We start from the raw sequence: 24,213 nt of genomic DNA, 5'->3' as shown, positions 1-24,213 counted from the left end.
TGGATCACAGATGGCAAGAACAAACATGTCTCCATGTCTTTTCAGACCAGCCCTTAGGAAGTTAAACTCAGGATTACGCATTTGTATTTTGTTTTCTACTACACAGTCCATGGATAAAAGATGTCTAGCAATGTACTTAACTCCCCAGAATCATGCTGATGTCTCCTGTCAAAACTGTTCTAATGAGGCAAGTTTGAAAGAAATGCTGATACCACACCCCACACATCACTGTCTTTCATGCTATTCTGTACCCCTCCACACATTTCCCCATTAAATGAATAACTAGCAGGGAGCTTTGCTAGTGGAATTGCATATATTTCTTTCACTGTGACCTTCTTATTTAAAATTACATTAATGTATAATTGCTCTTTTCCCCTCTATTGCATTTAAGTTTAAAGAACAAACCTATCTAAATCAGATTTACCATATTGTAACCCTTATGTCTATCAGTATTAGCTGTGAGAATGTAGCAGAATCATGGCTCTGTACACAACAGAGACACTGGCATGAATTTTTGTCTTTCCCATTGAAAAAACAGCTAAACCACTGTACTGTTTAGGACTAAGCCAACACTCACTATTTTCTCCATAATGAATGCCAAAGCCACAGGCAGAGAGGACTTCACCTTGTCTAGTCTGGAACTGCAAAATCCTGGGCCTGTTCAGGGATAGGGGAGACTGGCAGGAAACCTGGTGGGTGACAACCTTAGTCATGGCTCAACACTAACAAATACAGAGTCTCAGAAATCAAATCAACTAGATGACTATTTGAGGGGCAGCAAAAGAAAGAGGAGCAGTGCAGACAAGGTACTTCAGACTGAAGCACTATGGTTTACAACAGCTGTTTTCAGTCTTGAAGTCTTCGCCTGTGGGAAGTTATGTGTGGTTACACCTCTGCATTAAAATTTGCATAAAAATAGTTCAATCTGGTTCAGAAAGAGGCTATGAGGACCCAAGGAGAAGACAATGGGGACAGAGAAGTTAACTTGCTTCTGAGAGCTATCTTAATCTAGATGTCCCTCAATAGCGTTTTTGGTTCTGCTACACCAGTTCAGGGCTCAGCCCGATTCTTCGTATCTTTAAACAGACTAATTGCTCACAGCAAATGCCTATGGATGTCACTTAATCTTTTTTCCCAATAGATATTTATTTGCTTATAAACCAGATACTTTTTCTTTCAGTGACTCAAATAATACTATAGACACAGGTGCCAACATTTTTTGAGACAGAACACATTAGGAACCACAGAGGTGGTTTTGGAGTTGAAAAAGAAAGAGCTGCCAGCTTACAAATAAAACAGCACCACACATGCTTAAGAGAGTAATTAAACTTGAACTGCATTTTGAAGGGAAAACAGAATATCTAAAACCAGGAAACTACAGAACTAAAAAAGGTGAAATATGTTAATGTTGGGTAACATTTAAGGAAAATGGTGTATTCTTCATAGATGATACTATGGTAAAATTGCCTTCAGAAGAAGGATTTATTCAAGAACAGAGCAATTACTATTTCAAAAGTAGGATTTGCAAAGATGTCTACTTTATAATGCCTACTCACTCACTGAGCTATTCTCCAGTAAACTGAAAAAGGCACCATTTAAGGAGATAATAGAAACAGCACAAACCAGAAAATGAAAGTTGATGAAACTAATAGAGACATTTCTAGTCAGTATTTTTGGAAATATTTTTGAGTAAGTTTTCCATGGGTTTTAAATTTTTAGATTTAATAAATAAATGTTGAACCCACAAAAACACTAACGTCGAAAGAGCTCAAGCCCAGGGAAAAAGTATCAATTGCTTGGCAGGTTAGTTTCAGACACACTAGAATAAGTACTCCGAAAGTCTGACAACAGCCTATTCTAAGAGAAGAAGAGCGAGAACATTAATTATGTATGTCAAGAGTGATAAACCCAAACCTTGTTTAAATATACACAGAATCAAGTTTTGATGATCTCCGTGCAGATTATCCAAATTATGCAATAATAATGTAGTTCTTTTCATGCTTATGACCATTATTTTACATCTTCATGTCATTTTTCAAAGATAAATATACTAGAAAGAATATTTTCTTACTCTTTTAATGGACATTTTAAATATTGTATTGTTTTTGTCTGTCACTACTTCTCACTAGTTCCCACAAAGTGTAGAATTGAGTACTTAATGTTCTGAATCCAATCCAATTAGATGAATTTTATATAGTGAGTGGTAGGCCGTCTTAAATAATAAAACATATTTAGAAGATTTTACAGACTATAGAATGTTTCTGGCCAAAAAACAAATAACACAACAGACACTACTGACTTTGAAATGTCTCTGATTTGCCAAAATTTTGCAAAACCCAAATTCTGGTCTCTAACAGAATCCTATCTGAATTCCTGTCTTTTCTGCCTTCAGCTTAAGGAACCTGAAAACAGCACATTTCCTGGAGCAGCCAGTTGACCAGTCCATCTCTATTTCTTGGGATTCTTCATCAGTGCAGTGAGAACTTCACTCCATGAAATTTCTATTGGCCGTTTACATGTATGTTGTAATTAAAGATGATTATGACTTAATTTTGTGGCTCAGGAGTTAAGTAACTCTTAAGGCAGGAAAACAAGGTTTGCATAAAATTATTATGTTATGAATGCAAAGCTGATGGGAGAAAGAATTTTGAAAGCAGGTTCTTTGAAGTACAACTTTTTTGTATTATTTGCAAAGATCAATATCGGATCTTGAATATTACACCCTCTTCTAATGTTAATGTGTCCATTTTATCACCAGAAAATCCTGATGACTAGCTACATATGCAGATATATAACATCTGCAGTTGGAAAACTTTCTAATTAGACTATCTGGTGTTCTCAATAATGAAAATAATAGTAGTATTCTACATTTTAAGTGGCCTATTTAGTCTGATATGGTAGCAAAATCTCACAAGTAGCTGCTATTATGATTTTCATATTAACTGGTGTTTTTGTAGTTTTAACAGTGCTAAATATTTAAGTATTTCCCCCACAAAACCAAGAAAGAACAGATGATGCAGCAAACCTGGATATAACTACATATTTGGGAAAACATGCTTGTGGTCAAAAGACAAACACAACCAAAAAATTCAGTTATATTTTCCTGTTTGTGGCATCAACTTAAGCAACAACTTAATTAATTATTCAACAAATATTTTTGGATTTTTTTTTAATAAGTCATTTTCTGTCAAAGCAAAAAAAAAAATCCAAGGGCATTATAAAATAATGATTTTTCATATTTCCCATGTAAAATAAATTGGCATTTGCTTTCATCAGCTCTAATACTGAAAAAAATGAATGGAATAGGTAGAGAAGTTGCTGTGTCACTGCTGCAACACAGGAACTGCCATAACCGATCAGCCCCCTCAGTGGTCGTCTTAGCAATTTTGTCTCAGAAGTGTCTGGCATTGCCCAAAGCCAAAGTGCTGTAGAACTTCCCTTCATTATGACAAATGGCTGAATGTCATTTTTTTTTCTTCTATGCAGCACTCTGCAGTTTTTGTACAACATCACACTTCAAGGAATTGCAAGTCTTACACAGAGATTTGATTCATCATTTGATTCAACTTATGATCTTCTTGGTGATTTATACAGTGTTTATGCAACTAGAAATTAGGGAAAAAAAAAAACATTCATGTTTTTACTTTCCAGTCATTTAGGTGCTTTGAGAATCTCAGCCATTACCTCAGCCTAAAATGTGCTATTAAAAAAAAAATCTCTGAGTGTATAAGTTTAATAGCGTCTTGTAACAGTTTGGTTCACTAGGATAACTAAGCATGGCATAAGTATAAATTTCCTTCTACCAGTATTGGATGTGTTCCATTCCAGCTTAATGTTCCCTCATCTTGTTTAACATCAGAAGGGAAAGAAAAAAAAATAAATAAGAAGAAAAAACAGTGCATCCAATTCATCTCCCTACATCATGTACTATTCTATACACTCCCTTCACTGGTCATTCTTTGCTAGTTTAATTTTGTAAGTATAGCTTCTTATACCGTTTTTTCCAGGACTTGTAAATGTTTTATTACTTTTCTCTGAACTCTTTATGCTTTTGTAGTCCCCCTGGATGTTGTGCAAGATAGAAAGCAACGTATTTGCTTGGATTTGGGCTGTTTCTGTACACATTATGTCTTTTGAATATTGGTATGTACTACATAGACTACTACAAAATTATTAAATATGTAGTCAATTTAATTCAAAATACCAGTAGAATAAAAGTAAAGAATATTTTGATGAAATATTACTAAAACTATGTTACTAAAAAGTGCTACTAGTAATACAAAAATTATAGTTAGAAAAAATATGTCAACCATAGACACTTCAGAAAGGATAAGCGGTCAAAACTGATCAAATGCTGCTTCTCACAAAGCTGAATAATAAATACTGGTTATAATGTTAGTAACATTAGTCAGGGCACATAGAAGTATTTTGATCTAGTAAATCAACTGGATTCCTTCTAGATTAACACAGAAAAAAAAAATATATGGATAAAAATGACCAAGTCTATAACGACAATAAGTATCTCGGCACTTCTTCCTTTTCTGGTCTGGGTATAAGTAAAACTGAGTGAATACAGCAACATATTCCCTCTGGGATACTTTCCTTTCCTCCAGTAATGCAGACATGCTTTCCAGTAATGTTGTAATTTTTCCTATATATGTCCCAGTCTGCCTGGAAGTTATGTACCCTTCTCGTTCTTGGACAATGGTGTGGCTATGAGTTTCTCAGCTATGAAGATGTAGAAAGTATTTCAGATTAATTATTACTGCTACGTATAGTGATTAATTCTGTTTTTAAAGTATAGTTAGAAACAAAACACTTAGTAATTCAATTTATAGCGGTTGGCTTCAACAAGACAGCTGGCTTCAACAAGACTGCCAAGTGAGTAATCTGTACTCAATTATTTATTTAATGCTACCTATCTGTATTCACTTATTCAAAACAAAAACTAAACAAAAACATTAACAGAAGTAGCTTTGAGTGTTTTAACCTTGAACATTGCAATATATATATTATGCAATGACTAGATAAATAATCTGAAAAAAGAAAAAAAAATCATAATTAGGAAACAGCATACATTTTGAGTCTTGCAAATCAGACACAAAATATTAGATTCAAAGATTCAATTCTAGAAAAGTATATGGAAAAGTCAAGTCATTTGAAAGAAATCTGAACAAAAGTCATTTTTAAAACAGTTATGTTACTACCATTTGACTAAACGAATAGCTGTGGAAAGCACACTTAAGAAGGATACAGACATTTTGGAATAAAAAAAGATCTGAAATTCTAAGAGTTATTGAACTAATTTCTATTACTTTTTTGCTTGAAAAGTATCCCGTATTTCAAGACAATCATCAGTCGTACTTCACAGAAGGAGAACATAAGCTACACAAAGTTTCTAATCTCTGTTTGTCTGGAGAAGTGAGAGTCTCTAAAAACTGAGGCGGGGGGTGGCGGGGGGGAAAATCAAACCCCTGGTTTTTTCCTTTGACTAAAAACTGGCTGCTGTTTCTTTGGTCTTCTGTACATACTGTGTTCTGACTGCTAACTAAAATCACAGGAGTGCTTCTGCATATGATATACTATGTGATATGTAAACAACAGCACAATGCCATATACATTTGCAACCAAATATAAGCGTACTGTGAGAATGGAGAGATATTATAGTCAAGACAAAGGCCTTTCTATCCTTTGCTCCTCCAAACTCTGAAGTCTCTGTAGTCCATCCTCCTGAGCAATTTAAAGGATAGCAACAGTCATTCACATCAGAGAACCATCAGCAGCTTTTAAACAGAAACATCCATTGACAAGTAAGCAAGTTTAGATGCAGCACGTCCTAGTCTGGTAATAAGGCTTTATGATCACACTGTATACCTTTAGTTAGGATACTATTACAACAGACCAAAAAACTCTCGAGAGAAAAGCATTACAGCTTTTTCCCAAGCAGGCAGATAGTGAACTTTCATGGTGAAAATTGTGAAGAATCTGTGGGCAGTGCATATTCCAAGAATGACAGTCAAGTGATGGAAAGAATGTCAGATTTTGGCAAATCCATGTTGTTTTTTCAACCACTATTTACATCAGGTGTCCGTGAGAGAGACTTCTGTCAACCTTGAAGTCAAAAGGAGATTTGCCACTCATTGCAATGATGCAAGATTAGGCAGAATATTTAATTGGCACATGTTAGAACAGCTGGTTCCACGTGAGACAAATGTTGGACATCTGCTGAAAATCTACCTGCTTGCCTAGAATGAGGTCTACACATAAGAAATTTTTCTAAAAAGAATTGAAAATTAATACAGTCTACCTGGTCCACAAAGGACATACTCCACCATGAGTTACAGAATCCTTCCTTCTCAAATTATTACCTTATGTAGTGTTGAAGAACCTTCTTCTGCTTCTCTTGGTCCTTCAGGTAGGAGAGGAGCAGAATCTGGTACTAATCCTGAAGGTTGTTCTTCACATTCTTCTGAAAACAGGATTAATCATTCACCATTGTGAGAGCCACAAAAGAATTATGAAAGTATCTATTTTTTGCGAACAACTATGACATTACTATCTAGCCAACAACAGGATGTGAACTGAAAGGGGTGAAAAATGTTAGAAACCAAACTCTCTGTGAGAATTTATCAAAATTTGCCCATTTACTTTTATTTGTATCAGTAAGCTTACATTTAAATGTAATTTATATAGGTAATTATATAAAAGAAAAACAATCAAACATATACATAACTAAGAACAAAGTCCATACTAACACCAATACAGCTGATACTCAACATATGTATCATATGCGTTTCTTTTGATTAATTAATAAGAGGGTCATTAACTCAAATAACGAATTATATACCAGCATGTTGGGTTTTTTGGTTTTGCTGTTTTTTGTGTTTTTTTTTTTTTTCCCCCTCACAGTTGTACAACATCCCCCCCATTTTTTAATTTTTTTTTTTTTTTTTTTAAGAACAACAGGCCATGACGGGAAACTCTTCCTGCAGACTGCTCTCTGGCTTATTTTGCAAGGAAGAAATAAAGGGGAAAATGCACAGGATGTGCAAGGGGAGTACAAATAGGCTGTGCAGTAGTTAAGCTGACTTTAATGACCATCATCAGGTTAGCACAGTGTTATGTCCAAGTATTTCTAGGAAACAGGCATAAATACTAGGCTTCGCTTGAAAGACAGAGGGAGGAACTAGAAAATGGGGGAAAACATCTTGAGAAACACTGGGTTAAAAGATTTCTAAACACCCGTATAACTGATAGTTTGATAGTTTAGGAAGGCAAATGAATTTCTTGTAGCATGCGACCACATACTATGTCCATAAGCTGAATACTAACAACTGTCAGGACCCTGAGCATCTTTACATCAGTTGAGTCAGGAGGATGCTTCCTATATTATTTGTTCAGATTAATTTAGGTTTGTCTATATTAGTTTAAGCAAAATTGCTTTAATAACAAGGACCTGGTAGCAAATTCAATGCCCAGATACGAGATTAAACCATTACTGTTCTTTTAAAACTTCATACTGAAATCCACTTATTTGGGAACTAGCGTTGCCCGTTAGAGTATAGGGAAATTCAAGCATTTTTACAAAAGTAACTGGTTAGATCTCACAGAGATCTATCTGTGAAATGCTTTAATGTGTCTTAAAACACTGTCAAGGTACGGCATGAACGAGGTGGCTATATGCAAGAAGAGATGAGGAATCAATCCAGTTTACTTATATTTAAGCCAGGACTATATAAGCTAGAATGTTTAACTAAATGCCAACACCTTCCTAACTCAGGTATGTCAGCTTGCTACGTGGTTAGCTAAATTCATAATTTCTGCATCACAATAACTCATCATTATGCCATCTGTGTGCTACATAAATTCATATCTTCAGAGCAATAAGCAGAACAGCATGGTAAAATCTTGGTCCATCAGTTAAACCCACACCGGTATACCAGGAAGACAGCAGTAAACTTACTTTCACCAGCCACATAATTAGCTGGAAAATAACCTTGCTGTCCATTTGCTAGGCTGCCAAACCACCAGTTATCATTATCTTTGTATAACACTTGGATAATGTCACTGCGATGGATGGTTAGCTCATCTGATCGATGCGCTGTGTAGTCATAAAGAGCCACTACCTAAAAGAGAGATAAGAGCACCACAGCTTTATCACAACCATGCCACAGAGAAAAAAGCGCAACATTCACTTCCTCTTGCAGAAAAGCAGCTGAAACCAAAGCTGCACTTTGGTAAAAGCTGAGGCCGTCTCAAGTTTTGCTAATGGGATCAGGGGTGGTGGGAAAGCAGCAGGAGAGGCAAGATAAAGGACTGTGGGATTGTAGAAATGGTTAAGAACATTCAATTCTCTAAGATTAGCTTCAAAACAGCAGCTGTTAGTTTTATAAGCAATTTACTTGTGAAGCAAAAGGAAAAAAAAGCCACTTCATACATTCTCTTTCTCAGAATTGTTACACCACCTTTAGATCCCATTCTGTGTGTGCTCATGAAGCATATGTGTTTGAATAAATACTTCAACAGTATGACAGTTTTACCGAAGGAAAAATTTAGTTCAAAAATGTCACTGCAAAGTTTTGCTTTGATCATTCACTGTTGGGTTTTTTTGTTTGTTTTTGTTGTTTTTGGTTTTGTTTTTTTTTTTTTTTTTAGAAATAAGGATTTGCATATACAGTTTTATAAATATCAGCCAAAAATACGTTTATATTCCATTTAATATAATAAATATTTTGCTGTGAAATACAGTGCATCTATACTTTTCTAGAAAAAAATACTAATAGTGGTCAGCAACACATATACTACACAGAATACACTACATGAAGCCTGATTTCTACCCTGAATATGAAAATATCAAGTATAATTTTTTACCTTTTTCACATGCCCTGTGAACAAAAATCTGTCCTGATTAACTCAGAACAGAAAAGACCAAAAAGAAAACAAGTGAACTGAAAGAATAAGGGAACTGCTCATTTCCCTCTTAAGTGAAAGGCAAAATTATGACCTATTTTACACAAAGAACACTCTTTCCCTCCATATAATCTTCACCTCAGATCCCTCTGCAATATTGAAAGTAAAGAGGTCAGAAACACGGTATAATAGAAGTGATATGACGTTATAGGAGACTAAAGGAGAGAGCAAAGTTACTATGAAGTTAGGGATTTGGAGAAAACACTTTTTTTATTACTCATGCATGCCTTTAAATCCCAAAACTGCTGAACTGCACAGTGCTTTTTATATTTGTATTTCTATTTTGAGTAAGATAACCTACGAGTTATGCATGTAAAAATATAGCCAATGTAGCTTGTATTTTCATACTGCCATGTCATCAATTAAACAGATTAAATCAGCTATGAATGTGAAAAAATAGAAATGAGTCTACCATTGCAAATTCTATGTGGTATAGACAGAAAATTTATATAAATATGCATTCAGTAAACCTAAAGTATCAACCTTTATCATAACTCTCCTCTCCGCATTAGGAAAGCTAGTACAGTAATTACAGATGATGCTGACACTACAGAAGTATGAACTTCAGAATAGAATAGAATCAACTAAAACTAAAGAGCACCATAGATAAACAGTAGAGAAGGGGAAGCTTGCATGATCATGGCCAGTAAGGGGTGTTCTAGCAGTACCCACTTCAGTTACGTGGCAATGGTTTCCTAAGGGATAGCACTATGGGGAAAAAAAAAAAAAAAAAAAAAAAAAAAAAGAAAGGAATGTAACTAATTGCTTGGCAGCATGAAAAACAATGAAAGGCAATGTCTTTTGTAAGACAGATCTAGAGTAAATGTCTTGGGTTTTGGAAAAAATTTCAAAAATTTAGTAACATAGAAACAGTCAACAAACAATTCAAACCAATCAAGTAAGTTCCAGTGTCTGTCTCTCAAAAATTAAAAAATTGAAATACCAATGTGTCCTGGAATACAAATGCACCTCGGGACCAAAGAAGAATGTAAACCACTCACAATTACGCCAAAAGCAATGGAGTTTCTTCTGGTGAGACATTCAGACATGAGTTAAATTCTGTCTGGGTCCAAGTTCAAGGAAAAAAAAAAACCTCTATTTCTCTAAATTCTAAAAAAAGATTTTTCAAGAGTGATATAAAACGAGGTGTAACATGGTTATGGTGGTTATGAACATGTTTGCAAGAATTCCAAAATCTAGCGTAGCAAAAAAAAAATCCTTAGGATCATGCTAAAATATAACGTGCTTTCAAAAGCACAGATACAGTGTAACAGGTATACAAGATACTGCAAAACATTATGTAATACTTACTGTCTCTTGCCCGACTGGAAAACTGCTTCCTCCTTTCGCTCCCAGTGCAGTCAGGCAGTCATCAGTCTAAAAAAATAAATTATTTTAAAACCTTAACACAAAGTACTTCGATAAACTGTAATTTTGAGTATTTTCATGTCTACTGTAAAACAGTAAGAATCATCTGTAATAAAATACTTTTTTAAAAAATAAAAAGCAGAAGTGATGTTAAGCAACGCTGGGTAACACTGGCTATGTAGGCAAAGAGATATTAAGTTTTTCAAGTATGTACATTACACTAAAGACAACATGGGGGAAGACAGAGGATTGATGACTAAGCAGTCTTAAGCTGGTTTGCATTGCAAACACTACAGTAGATGCTGAAGAAGCTGTTGAAGTGAAGTTTACTTCTGAGCCATTAGACAGAAGATGCCACTTGCATCTAATGGAGAATTTCATGTTGGTCTTAATGACCGATACTTTCCATTTAATTCTAATTGTTCTATCTGTTCTTCAGACTTCCAACAAAGTCAAAGGACTAGCAGGTATATAATGCAATAATTACAATGTGCCTGTACCTACAAAATTTGATTTTTCTCAAACAAAAGAATGCTTTGGTTGAAAGAAGATTTAAAACAGAAAAAAATATGAAAATTAGCACAGCAGCAACAAATTAGAACAAAGGGGAAGATGGAAGTCCTTTGCTGGTGTTACTTAATTTTTTTCAATGGCCTGTTTTCACAGAGGGGAAACCAATTTCCCCTAGATTTTGTGTGCATCAAAGGGTACGAACTACAATGCAGAATAGAAATATCACACAGGAATTAAAATACAAGAATCAAATGCGAGCTTTGTGAGGCAAACAACATTTCCACTCATAATAGATCGTACCACATTATAAACAAAATTTAAATTTGAGAATTTCTAGACAACATACGTCACCTTTTTTGTATTTTACAGCATCTCCTTTAACTACCTTTCACATAAACTTCTTTCCTTCCTTTTGCTTTTTTAGAACACATATTTAAAATGTATTGCTCCTTTTATTTTCTAGGGTTTTTTTATTAGGGTGATCCAAGGAGTATCATTACTGCAATCCTCAGCAGAATGAATGGCATTCTCTAGAACAGAGATTCTTACCCTTAACGTTGTTTCCCTAACTTGGTTAGGCTTATCCTGTATGAGAAAAAAAAAAAAATCACTGACTGTCCTGAACACAGAGGTTCCATCCTGTCCCCCCAGATTGTTTTGGCTTTGCCAAAGTAGTTAGAGACACACGTAGTATATAGAGATGAATACAGCATGAAAGAGAACAGTTGCACTCAGTTCTTATCATCTACTACAATATCTAAGCCTACCACCTAAAAAGTTCTGAGTAATTATGTACATACACAGAGGGAGGGAATAAAAAAGTAACTGCCTGATTTGATAAACAAATTTTGAACAAAGACTGGTGGAGTAGCAGTTCAGGGTGCGTGGCTTGTTCAGTGGTCTACTGGTAGTTAGCACAGCCTCACAGGTTTCAGCTAATTCTCATTTTCTATTCTCAAGGTTAAGAGAGCTGTGCAGGCAATGTGCTTAGCCTGTGGGATGGGAGTGCCTCCTGTTGCTCAAAAATGATTCACCAGAATTATTAGCCGTATTATTTAGATATCTAGTTCAAGGACTCATGTTGCTCCATTATTTTGTCTCAATCTGTCTCTCTCTCTTTTTAATAAAGTATTTATGTGCTCTCAAACACTCAACGTAAGAAGAGCTTGAAGAAGGTGAGCGGTTTGGAAATAACAAGCTAAAATCCATGAATCATGCTAAGACTATGTTGAATGTTCTCAGATGCTGCACAATCCAAAGAGTTTCCTCTTAAAGAGATATTCCGAGTACACCCAAGGCTGCGCACACACCAGATCTCTGGCAGGACAGAGGAACCACCAGGGCTGCCCACCTACCACAAGTGCAGCTACTACAAGGCAGCAGAGCTGCCCCTGGGGTCCCATGCCATTTCTTGAGTAGTGCAAACTGCCCGGTGTCCTGCAGGTAACACCCGGCAAAAACTACCGGCCTTTCAGTTTAGACACATCATTTTTTTTATGTTATGTCACAAGATTAAGCCACATTTTCAGGATTCCAAAAAAGTGATAAGCATCTTGAAGCGTATGAATACATCATTCTTAATACAATATTCATGTCTCCTTTTTTTAATGGTAACTAGTTAATCTTTTTCTTGTGTTGGAACAGACTTGGGGCTATAGTTGTGTTGTAAGAAGTTGGTCTTTTAGGGAGGCAGCCCATCTGTGAGAAACAGGAGGGAAACGCTTGCTGGAAAAGTGTGCCGTGTCACACTGATTCTGGTTGAACAAAGCTGCTAGGAGCTTTCACCATAGGGAACATTCTCAGACAAAGAGAAATAGGTCCAGCAGTTGATGCAGAGTTCTAGACACTGGCTATCCACAGCTAACCCACTTAGACAGCCTTGATATTTCTACCACAAGAGCAAACAAAGAATGTTTTAAGATGCTAACAAAGAAGAGAGCACTGCAGGTAAGAGTGAACTGATAAATAAGGTGCTGTATGTATGAAGTGTCACCAATTCCTGATATCAGCAGTAACTAAAAACTTTATGGCTTCTTTCTAATTGAGCAGTTTCAGTGATTAATGGAGTGTTAATGGAGTTTTTACTCTTATTCATGCAGATTTATAACAGCCTAAAGGATCTGGGCATTAGATAGCATTCTTTTCCCTTAGGAGAAGCAGCAGTGTGTAAGAACAAGGGATATGTTATTACTGCCTTTTCCATAAAAATTTCAGCATTTAATTTCTACTACTGAAAAAATACATTTCACATACCACAATATCAAAAATTAAAGAAAAAAAAATGGAAAAATGTAAAGTCTACTGCTGTTTTTATACGCTTCTTCCTTATATGCAAACACATTTTTCATTGTAACAGAATAAACATGCAGATTAAGTGTCACTTCCAATTAGTCATTAACTCTTAATAACTACACTTGGAAAATAAGATTTTCTAAGATTGATTTTAGGTAGACGCTACACATGCCGAGGTGAACCCCAACATGTGTGCATCCAGGGCCAAAGCCACCCTCCCTTCTTTTCCCATTAGAATGACAGATTGACGCAAAGAAGGACAAACATCTATTTCTGGGATGCTGCCCAATGCCACTGCTTCTCTCCACACCACCTCCCTATACCTGCTTTCTGCCAGAGGGAAATAAAACTGTGGCTGTTTCTTGTGCAAAGCCTCCAGTAAAACACAGGGAATGAGTGTCAAAACTTCTCTCGTCTGCTCAGTGAATCTGTGCCTTAGTTTGCAACTGAGATCATCACCTTTTTTTGTTTGAAGGAGACAAAATAAGAAATTAACTTAGAGTGCTCAAAATAACCATGACTGGCTTAAAAGTGAGATAATATTTAAAACATTTAAAAATTTCACAGCATCAATCTGAGCTTTTATAGTCACTCCATTGTTTTCATTTTTCCTTATAAACCCAAGGGTTAGAAATTTACTTTATGCTCTTGTTCCCCAAGAATGTCATGCAATCTATTTACCCCAGTAACTGAAGTTTTAAATGAAACACTAAATAAGCTGAGATGTAACATAAAATAATTGAATATTGTTAGCAATGTCGTATTTCTGTTCTTGTTCTCTGGTCCAATTAATTGTCAACACACTCACAGCTCAGGACACATAACTGTACAAATTTAGTCTATGGGAAACAGAGGATAAACAGCTAAATTAAAATGATTCTAAAAGTATTAATTGCTAAGAATAATGTAGTCTTCTTTCATCTTAATTAAACTGTCTGTAGACACTGTAAAGTTACTTCCTCAGGCTTCAGATGACTACAATCCTTATTTGATTACAGTTCTTCAATATTTAATGAGCATGGGAATCTATAATCTGCCTAGAGGAAAAAACCAAAACTGTGCCAGGCTGCATTTTATTGAAACCTGCAATGTACAAACAGAAAATACAAATGCAAACACAGCTGCTGCAGCAAAGCTTACATGGATTAAAAAAAAAAAAAAAAGAAAAAGGGAATAAAGATCAATTCAGAAGCATGTGAAATACACCCGCTCCTGAAATTATTCAAAACCTCTTCAACTATTTTGTTATTTGTAAATACGCTGCTTTCTTTATATAAATTACTCACTTTACCTGCACTTACAACATATATATTACTGCATTTATAAACAGGAAAAAAACCCCAACCTTCAGATAGCTGATATTCGGTGTTTTTCAAAACAATTGATCCTGTAAATATTTATAGAGCTTGCTGTGATGGAGAACATTAAAATACTGATTGAACAATTTATACTTCATTTGAAGATGCCTCTTTTGTGAATAAAGACAGGATTAAAAGAAACTCTCTCTACAATGAGAACTTGTGAATAATGACATTTTATATTTAAACATCAATTTAAAAAAAAAAAAATGCAAAGACAGAATTCCTTACCGTCTCTAGTCTACCCAATAGTGTTCGGCTAAGAGGATTTCCTACTGGGCTGAAACACCCTGTGAAAAGAAAAGGCTGTGAATTTTCTGCTTGTTATCCTTTTCCATCGAATAAACCATTTTATTTTAAAATCATTATGTTAGCAGGATATGTTTGACAAAATTCTAATGAAAAGCAGCAGCATCTTTCAGTCACAACTAAGCATCCTTCAGTCAGGAACAGTTGGAGGGTTTATTTAACTAACAGACCTGACACAAGGTTAACTAATCCAATATTTCCATTCAAATGATTTGGAGAAATAGCTCGAGCTATGTCCACATGCCACCTCGTGCTCAAAGCTGACACTATTATCTAGGCTGTATTGCTTTTCTCTTCATTGAATTTCTGAGTAATGCATACAAAGTTTTCCAACAGACATGATCACAAAAACTCTCAAAGGAATTACTTCCTTATTTTATCTGAAAGAATAACTATGCCTATTCAGTAGTTCCCTTTGATCATCTGAGTTCCTATCACAACACATCTTGCTGTTTATTTTATTCACTCTCTACATAGTGCATTTGAACAAGTACTTGTAAATTCTTTTCTTTTCAAACTATTATGTTAACTACTAAGCTTGGGAAAATCCTTTCATCATCTATGGATTTATCTTTTTGTTACTGGTCTCCTCAGCTGTACACTTAAGAAAACATCTTAAACAAGAAAAGATTCAAAAATCTGAAAACTGTTGAACACGACAGTGAAAAACGCTCCTGCTTCGTTGAAGAACGGCTTCTTAAGTCTAGAGATGCCAGACAACACCAAGTTAAGCTCACTGGATTTTCTCTGTGAGACACTAGATTTGATATAAGTTTTGTTTTCAAAAGGAAATAAGTTCTGAAAACTCATTTTCATTTGCCACTCCAAAAGCCTACTCTTGAGGAGTCCAGTATCTGAATAAAGAGGACTATTCAGATTCAGATCCCCATGTACTGGCACAGCTCCACAAGGAAGCTTGCACAATTCCACCTACAGTATACCTTCTAAAGCTTAGTGGTTTAGACTTTCACAGGAGATTTACTCATAAATGTTTAATCACTAAGATATTTAGATATTCATAAATATAAGTAAAAGAGCAAGCTCAAACAATCACACTTAAACCATGCTCATGTAAAAGTGCATGTGAATAATTTTATGTTTGTGAGAAATCTTCAAGAAGTGCAATAATTGATTTCTCAATTTTGTGTGCAAATCAAAACTTTTGTGATCTTGATAATTTCAAAAAAGCTTGCATAAATTCTGAAATACTTCATTTTGAAAGGCTTACTTTGATTCTTATTACTTTTCCCATCTATTTCAGAAGAGGAAAGAGATGAGACTAGAAACCATTTCCCGAATTCAACCCATACTCAAAGATGGTAGACCTGTAGTTTACCTTTTATTAAAATAAGGTATTTGCTAAAACATTTGTTCAGTACTAATACTAAAAGTCCATGTGGATATTATTCCTATTAATGTTATCTAATTACTCATACCATCATAAAATGAGCTGCTACAGATATGATACTACATATGGATACATTAATGCATACAAATGTCATATCAACTCTGAATTAAAAAAAAGCCAAACTCAAGACCAATAACATGATTTTAAAAAATTTTCTTTATACAGCTAAGTATACTACTACAGCATTTTCAATTTGAGCATTGCAGTGTTGTGCCAGTTCACACACACCCATTTTAAGATAAAAGCTGTACAAATTACATGGTTAAAACAATCACTTGTTTGGAAAAATCTTCAAACTTTAATTAAAAAAAAAAAATCACCTCTACCTTTATCAGTAATATCATTGGCTTCCTTGTTCTCCTAAGGAAAAGATTAACTCTGAGTACTTCTGGACTGTGTGTTTATGCACACAGTTTACGCCCCACTGCAGTCTCTATATTCAGCTGCTTGTCAGATGAAAACTTTATGGTTAGACTGATATCCCCAAAGAAGCCTTAATAAAGGACAGTGCAGACCTGTTCTGCTACAAGTACAGGAAAAAGGCAGATGTGTCACTCACAGATACAGGGAGTGCTGTACTGAATTCCAGCAGCTGACACTGGTTTGTGACTTCGTGATTTCTGTGATTAGAGCCTTCTTCCAAAACAACCAGGACATTCTTACAACTTTGCTTGAGGTGTAAACACTAAAAAGACCACAGCACACTCGGGTCCAAATATTCTACTTGCCACAGAACCAAAGCTATTTGTTCATGTTGATCATGCCTATGGGTTAGACCAAACTATAACAGTAGTGTTATCCATTAGTTGCTTTCTGTTATCAAGCACACTAAAAAAAAATTAAAAAAAAAAACTGTTCAAATCTTCCTCATTCACAAAACAAGGTCCATTCAGCATGAAAGGATATATCCATCCCTTCTTTCTCAAACGATGCAGCAGATTTTTAAAGCAATTTTATACAGCTACTGGCTTGACATGGTTTCATGCTTGATGAAGCATATAAATGACACCAAGTAGGTGTGACTAACAGCCTCAGCAGTGCTTGCTTTGGTTATCTCTGATCCAGGCCGTACAAACTTTCCAACTGTTATAGTGAGGTATTGAAACCAAGGTCAGGATTGCAGAAGGACATTTCCACTTCATCCAAAAAATGAAGCTTACAGGACAGCATAACCTGTTGGCACTCTCAATTAGCCTGAGCTTATATAAAGGTCATTAAATCCCTTGTAAGGTCAAACGTGAAAAAAACCCGCAATGCCTAGGTTAATCTAGACTGTCTTATCTCAAGGATCTTTCAGAATCAGTAAAGGAGAAGCATTTTTTACTGATTCAGAGGGTCTACTTGAACTCTTCAACGATCTTCTTTCATAAGAGCATTTGCTGTCTTCATCTTCAAAACTCTGTATGTCATGAGAAGCTTATCTTCCCTATGAAAGCATGAACATTTGAACTACTGTATCCATGTTACTCTGCATTGATTCTTTGGTAGTCTCCTTTATATGGAATTTCACATTAAAAGAATAAGTTGTTTCGAGAAGAACCTACTGTGAATGTCTAAATGTGATGTCTCAAACTGAGAGATTTTATTGCTTCTTTGCAAACGATCAGAATTTTCACATGGACCCAATTTAACAGCAGGACAACTCTCCTTTTTGGCCCACATTATCCTCTTGCTATGATTGTTTTGTGAGTCCAAGTATGTGTTGATTTAGGTAAATGCCTGCCAAGAAGTGGTATCTTCTGAAAATCAGTGTAGTTGTCTGCCTTGAGAGGGAGCCTGAAACTCTATTAGTTTCCTGAACCATTTGAACAATGAACTCAAAGTCTATCCTTCATTCCCCTGAGTCACTTCCGGCAATATATTCTCTGCCAGCGTAATTGCAACTAAAGAGAAAAGAAGACAGAAATGAAGTGGTTGTCCTCCTGTCCAAAACGCATGTCTGTACTACCAAGTCCCAGTTTTATTGCATGCTTTCCCTGAAAAACTATCCTCTGTTAGGCACACTAATGTGAATTGATCAAATCCTACATAGTTGGGCTGAAATACACAGGAAGCAGATGAGTTCACTTCCAAACAGATTAGACTTATACAGAAATTTGTATGAGAATGGCAACAACGCCCCAATAGCACTTGTAATAATCAGGAACATTTCCTATTAAGTAACAGCATCTTTAGCTATTATATTTGTTTTAAATTAATAGCAAAAGAGCCAGAACAGGGAAAAAAGTCATTCTAGGGAGTCACATAATTCCACTATTATCATACTGGAGTGCCTACAATCACCTAATATTAAATGTTTGTGTGACAATTCTATTAATAGAGGCTCAGTGAACACTTATTACAGAATTTATGTTTTAATTAACTTCCTAAAAAGAATGATTTTCTCCCTTTGTGGAATGCTCTTGAGAAATTCATTCTGTTAATTAATAAAGTTCTTTGTTTCTCTAAGATGTTTGATTCTCTAAGAATTCCAGTCTCATGGACTTTACAGTTAATGAAATAATCTGAAAGTTTATACTGGAAAATCCTCAGAAAATCACAGAACATCAACAAAAAAACAAATAAGAAAATTGAAAAAAAATTAATATTCAGATGTTTCTGTGATGAGCCCCTCTAAAGCACACAGAGAAAAAAAAACAAAACAAAACAAAAACCAAACGAAAACATAAAAAACCAAAACCAAACCAAAAGCAAACCAATCAACAACAACAAAAAAAACCCAAAAAACAAACAAACATAGCAAACACAAAAAAGCCACTTACTTACTTATTCCAGTCCACATTATTCTATTTTAAATTGAGTTTTACTTTGAGTTTATACTAATTATTAGTGTCTAAAAAAACCCACAAACAAATCTGGAAAGACATGAAAATAAACTGTGCCTCTAGGAAATGGTATTTACTGCAGACCATCTTACAATTTGTATTGTGGCCTCTTGCAACATGGCATAGTTAAAACCCACCCAAATAAACAACACGCACTGAGAAAAAAAAGTCAACGCTGATATGAGAAGAATATGTGTATATCAGGTTCAGTCCTTTTCCTACTCAATTTCTGTGGCTTTAAAACTGTTTCCAGCAAACAGAGTTATGTTTTCAGCACAGTCACCTATTCAAAAGTATGACCTTTGTGACCAAAAGATGTTTTAGCATGCAGTATAATAAATACTTTGGGCTTCAAAGGAAAGTTTCGAGGGTTTTTTTTTAACAAAAAGCTTTCAGAGCAGTATTGTTGAATTCTTTCTGTAATTTTATTTTTCAAGCTATGAATAGTGTAAGAGAAAGAAGATAATTTTGTAATGATCTAAATATATATTAATCTTCCCTCAAAGGCTTTATCCTCTCAACAATTATTCTCTAATAGATCAAACAGAATTCATTAAATAAAGAGATTGTTTATATATTGGATAAGAACCTGCTTTCCTTTACTTAAACACAGGATCACAAATACTTTCAAAACCCACCACAAACTTTTTCAGATACAGTTCACAAAATTAAAGGAATGGACACACCCACTAACACATACCTGCCTTTTTGTTTTACCAGCAAAACAGATGTTTTACTAATATCCAGTGCTGTTGGTGAAAACACACTTCAAATTCTCCTCTACATAACTTAGTCTAGCACCTATGATTTTGAATGTATTCTAAATTGAACAAGAGAATGGATAGGACCTAAGTGAGTCAAAAACTGTCTCACATTTAATTTGTACCATAGTTTCTAAAACTACTTTGGAACACATTTGGTTGAAGGTAGGGCAAGGAAACAACATTCAAAAGAAGTTCAAAGTGAGACATGGAACAGAGCATTTTTAGCATTCTTTCAAAAATACCATTATTTTTGTAACTAATACAATGCCAAAGGAAATGGTTAATTCTCTTGAGACCCTGCATCTTGCAAGCCACTTAAAATGTATATTCTCAAAATGGATGGTTCTCACATGCTATGTTTAAGTTTATATACAAAAGTGCCATGATGGCATCACTACGCAATGCAAAGGATTTCTACAAACACCCATAAGATTGTTGCAGTGTATTCTGCACTGATAAAAGCCTACTCAACATCAGGTGAGCCCATGCTGTTACTAACCCACTCCTTGTCTTTTCCTCACTTTTTTTTTTTTCTTTTATCAGAGCATCTGGGAAAGACTCAACTGTCTCATCAATGTCTTTTTTGTTTTCTAAGCGGGGTTCCAATCTGTTAACCTAACCTATGCACTTAAAACCAAACCACAAAATTTCTAGGACAAATAAAATCCCTCTCTGTTTATTGTCCTACCTTTTCTAAGTTATAAAGAGAAACTTTTGTTAATTTATTTTACCAGTTGGACATGAGAGCTGTTTTCATGCTGTATATCACAGAAAGAAATGAGAGGGAGAGAAGCCTTAGCTCTACTGCTGCCTGATGTCACTCCTCCATTTATTGGAAAGATCAATCTAGATAGCAATTACAAAAGCACTCAAAACACTCTCATTCCCACCCCCTTTCCCCCTTTCCTCTCAATTAAGCCAAAACTGAGCTGTGTTGATAGGTGGAAAAGCATAACTACTTTTTGTTTCCCTTCCACATCCCCATTAATACAATGAAATCTTGCAAATAAACAGAATTAAAAAAACTTGGGGACTTATGTCAACTCATCAGGCTGTGGTTGCTGTTCAAAATACTATACTATACAGAAAAATCTGCACAGAAGGACAAATTTTTTATTAAAAAGTGCGCAATTTCTACCTTTTAAACCAACTGTTTACTAAATGCTGATACTAAAACCAGTTATCTAGAAAAGTAACTCTAGGGAGTTACAGAATTCCATACCACGCAGTTCCACACATATTGCTGCAGCTTCTTGCACACTGGCATGTGGTTTTCCAGCACCCCAGCTCCAGGTGTTAGAAGAACAACTGGTCTACGTGTGCTTAATCACAAGAACTTCCTTATCCAAGGACTGGTGCAGTTACCTCTAGCTACTGCATCTGGTTCTCCCTGATTCCCCAGCCCAAATGATCACGTACACCCTTTACAGCAAAGCTAAGTGAACACTGGTGCAAGGCTTAAGTTCACACCTGTAGAAGATACTTTCACTGTAACATCAACTAATTCCAATTCTCACATAAGAGACCTCAGAATGAGATGGCACCATCACAAAAAAACCGCCATGCTTCTGGCAGTGCCATGTCCCACAACATAGTTATATCAACCATCGGTCAACAGAATGCACAGAGATATTTATTCAGAGTAAGCCTTCAATTTGATTTTTGGTTCAAGGTGTACAAGGGCACAAACGTATTTGCTCTGAATCTTAGAAGAGTCCTCCAGGAGGACCTATGGAAATAGCCTGCCACTGGTTTGAGGAGAACACTGTTTCATACCAGTGCATTTATCCTGTACTTAGGCACTATGAACAGGCAGAATTCGGCCCGTTTACAAAAGGTATAGTGCAATAAAAACTATTGCATCACAAAAACAATTAAAAAAATCCAACTTTTTAATTAGAGATTAAAATCAAATACATTTAGCAGCGTACACACCCACCTAATTATTTCTGAGTAATCTTATCAAATCATCATCTTACGTTTTTCTTGCAAATGTTAAGTTTCTACAGAAGCGCATATAAACAATGCAAGTAGTAGCACGTGTCCCGAGCATTCTTTTGAAGTAAAGAACATTTATTGAATTCATGCTAATCAGGAACGTGCTAATTTATGACAACCTTTAACGTTACATCATAATGGCATTAGATACAACTGAAAATGAGACAGGGTTATAGTATCCAGTTGATTCTTTCTACAATTCAGAGAACACAAAGTCACTCTACAGCAAACATCACTAAGCTTGCACAGATATCATCAGAATTCTGAAATCAGATTGGCAATATTATTTACAAGTTCGACACAGCAGATAAAAACAGATGTAAGGAAAATACAGACTATGACACATACTTTGTATTAATAAGTTATTCTTCTAGTGCAGCAGATACCCTGAGAAAGTCATTCTTAGTTTTGCTAAGCTCACCAGGACTACTTAAAAGCGAACAAATGAAACTGAATTTGAAAATGAACTTATTTTGTATTATGTTCAACAAACTTTGTGGTGTTGCCCTATCGAAAAATTGAAAGAGCTGTGGATACCCAATACTGATGCAACAACCTTTGCTTTTGGGTTTGTAATATTTTTGCTTCTGCATTAACTTATCCTCTCTGGATTAGACGAAATGGAACTCTTAAGCAGGATTCATGCTTATCTGCTTCCTAAAAATATGTAAAACAGTTAAATTCTATTTATTAATACAGTTAATTTCTGTGTAATACAATTAAATAATTTAATTCTGTAACTCAAAATAAAGTATCTACTAACCTCAGGAGGTCTAGTCACATCTTTAAAAAACATATTTGACTAGGGATAAAAGACAAAGAATGAGACTTATGCAAGGAAGGAAAACAAAGTAATTTTCTTTGCATAGTTCCTCCCACATTAAGCAATGCTAGTTACCCACAGTGACTTAAACCAAACTACCCTGTTGCTTTATAAATGGAAAGCTGTAAATAAGAAAATATCCTTACAATACCACACTTTTCAAAATCAGCCATTAACATTTTTGCAATGCAAAGTGTTTTCAGCTAAGAAAAAAATAGCTAGTTACTGCATGAACTATTGAGTTTCTATATTACTCAGCAACTTCACAATTTCAAATCAAATCTTGACCAAAAAAAAAAGTATCTTGTAACTCCTTGAAGCACATATGTAGCATTTTCTTAACATTTGCATTGAAGGAAAAATAGTATCAGTAGCATCGTATTTACTATATTGAAAAAAATATGTCAGCTTCATATTTCATGTCTTTATCATGACCAAAATAGCCACTAGTTTGTACCCAGCCTACTTTTTAAATTTAATTATCAGTTTCAGCCAGTACTGAATACTAGTTCTGAGAAAATTTTACCAGAAAATTCCATGACATTGCCATACAATTAATATTTTATTAAACGTGGGATGTTTGGAATGATGGTGTTTGTCTTCCCAAGTAACCACTACACGTGATGGAGCCTGGCTTGCCTGGAGATGCTGAACACCTGCCTGCCAATCGGAAGTGGTCAATGAATCCCTCGTTTTGCTTTGCTTGTGTGTGCGGCTTTCGCTTTACCTGTGAAACTGTCTTTATCTCAAGTCACAATTTTTTTCACTTTTACTCTTCCAATTCTCTCTGGTTGCATGGTGCTTAGTTACTGGCTGGGGTTAAACCATGACAGTATCTTATTTGTACAGGAATTTAACAAACAAGAATATTTGCACAACAAGTCTAAAGATGCAAACAAAAATATTAATGCAAATTAAATTCAGAATGAATACAGAAATACTATTTGACTAAGTATTTTCTATAGTACCATGAAATACAATTTGATTCAGTACATAATACAACAAGAGCTTTTTTCATAACATCACACAGGCATGGCCAAACTGATAAAAACTGCTATTTTTTAACATATAAGCTTAATTACATCACCCATCCTCTCTGGTTTAACTAACAGCAGCAGCTAAAACCACTACTGACTATGCCCATAGTACATGTCGAATAATCCAAAATCCACATGAAAGCAGCAACTGCAAAGTTTTCATGCTCATTAGTACGAGAAAGGGCATTACTGAGGTCTGAATATTCAAGGACAGGAAATTCTTCTCCATAGCTTATTATGAAAGTCACCGATTTTTATACAGCATGCATTGTGAAAGATACTCGCATTTAAAATGGACTGCTACACAAACATTTGTTTCTTCAGAAGGACCAAACAACTTTACGAAACACAGAAAACTGTCTAGAAACACTCCATAAATTTAGAACTCTCAAAGCGCACTCCTTACTAGCCTTGTTCACATGAAAGCACACACTTTTTCAGTCTTCCTAAATGGTTTTTGCACATTTGCATGGTCAAAATTATTAACTCATGAACTGGTAATACAGACAACCCTGGACACATCTTGTTCTCTTTGCAGGATTCCTAGA

General features: G+C 35.2%; 1 protein-coding gene across 6 annotated transcripts in view; it reads right to left on the bottom strand.

Moving 5' to 3' along the window:
* The window catches only part of AHI1 (Abelson helper integration site 1), a 91,827-nt gene that overhangs the window by 9,302 nt on the left and 58,312 nt on the right, over positions 1–24,213 (bottom strand). For 4 of the 6 annotated variants that reach the window (XM_065835585.2, XM_071806518.1, XM_071806517.1 and 1 more), the window contains exons 20-24: positions 14,733–14,791; positions 11,401–11,436; positions 10,282–10,347; positions 7,964–8,126; positions 6,369–6,469 (exon numbers count right to left, since the gene is read on the bottom strand). In XM_065835585.2, the coding sequence (XP_065691657.2) occupies positions 6,369–6,469; positions 7,964–8,126; positions 10,282–10,347; positions 11,401–11,436; positions 14,733–14,791 (425 nt within the window). The remainder of the gene's footprint in view (positions 1–6,368; positions 6,470–7,963; positions 8,127–10,281; positions 10,348–11,400; positions 11,437–14,732; positions 14,792–24,213) is intronic. The other 2 variants (XM_071806520.1, XM_065835586.2) reach the window with 2 other exon arrangements.

The sequence above is a fragment of the Patagioenas fasciata genome, chromosome 3 (assembly GCF_037038585.1).
Source record: "Patagioenas fasciata isolate bPatFas1 chromosome 3, bPatFas1.hap1, whole genome shotgun sequence".
NCBI lineage: Eukaryota > Metazoa > Chordata > Aves > Columbiformes > Columbidae > Patagioenas > Patagioenas fasciata.
Note: the sequence above shows the minus strand (reverse complement) of the source record. Positions and strands in the feature narration are given on the sequence as shown.